General features: G+C 46.1%; 1 protein-coding gene across 1 annotated transcript in view; it reads right to left on the bottom strand.

Moving 5' to 3' along the window:
- Positions 1 to 595, bottom strand: part of LOC144669454 (parvalbumin, thymic-like) — a 34,582-nt gene extending 33,987 nt beyond the window's left edge. The window contains exon 1 of the mRNA XM_078531898.1: positions 474 to 595. Coding sequence (XP_078388024.1) covers positions 474 to 535 — 62 coding nt within the window. The 5' untranslated portion in view covers positions 536 to 595. The remainder of the gene's footprint in view (positions 1 to 473) is intronic.
- Between the last annotated feature and the right edge of the window lie 602 nt (positions 596 to 1,197).

The raw sequence follows: 1,197 nt of genomic DNA on the forward strand, positions 1-1,197 counted from the left end.
ATTAGGGTCAGAATTCCTACTAACCCTCAGCCACTCAACCCAGCTACTGCATAATAGCAGCCCAGCCAACTCATCAAGGATCCTTTCCCTAAAATAACTAGCTTGTTTTCCAGCCAAGTGTCTCACTCCGATAATCATTTCCCACCGACTGGTCCACGTGGGAAGATGCAGAAAGAAGGATTTGCCTTGAACTCAGAGTGAGCAGCTCCCAGCGAAAAATTTAAGAGACACTTTAGCATGAGGGGGGCAAACCATTAAGAGCAGGAGAGAAGAGAACGCAAGGCTCATATCTCAAATACCAGGAACAACTGCGCTCCAGCCTCAAACAACCCGGGACACAGGACAACCAGTCCAATTGTGGGATGATCCCGTAAAATACGGGATGGTTGGTCACCTTTCTCGAACTTCAAACATTCAGATCAAGGTTTGAATTCAAATAAACACATCCATAATTGTAGAGGAAAGTTACTCACTCCAGTCTTACATCATGCTGTTGCTGCAATTCGCTGTTCCACCACTCACCAATAGGGAGCATAGCTGAGCTGTCATCGTCTGTGCACTCGGACAGGTAGAGTCTCAGATTAACCCGGTCAATCAGCCGGGTTGTTGGTACTGTGTGGGGGCACACTGCGGCGTGACCAACAGTAAAAAGAATGTGAGTTCAAATCTCACCATAGCTGTTTACATTTGAACTGAATTTAGGCTCAAAACGCTGGAGATGAAAATGATCTCAGTAAAAGCGGCCGTGAGTTTGTTGCAAAAACCCAACTGGTTCAGTCATGTCCTTTAGGGAAGGAAACCAGCCATTTCTACCCAGTCTGGCCTACATGTGACTCCAGTCCCACAGCAACGTTGTCGTCTCCTCTGAGGTGGCGATCTCCAGCAGCACCACTTTCTCAAGGGCAGTTAGCGATTGGTAATTAAAGTCAACCTTTCTAGCGATGTCCACGTTCCAAAAGTTAATAAAGCAAAGGAAATTTGACCAACTGGCCAAAATCCCAGGACCTTGGTATCATTAAGCATCTCCCTGAAAGAACTCCTGAAATGAGAGAGTGCCAGAGGAGGGAATCTTTCACACCCTTGTACACTCGTTCTATGGTTCATGATGAAGGTGATTGGTTTCTAATCACCCAATGTGGTCTATTTGAGTTTACAGGTAGAGCAGAAGCAGGACCTGAATTTTTAGCGTGACTGTTG

Source organism: Cetorhinus maximus, chromosome 29, assembly GCF_964194155.1.
Source record: "Cetorhinus maximus chromosome 29, sCetMax3.hap1.1, whole genome shotgun sequence".
Lineage (NCBI taxonomy): Eukaryota > Metazoa > Chordata > Chondrichthyes > Lamniformes > Cetorhinidae > Cetorhinus > Cetorhinus maximus.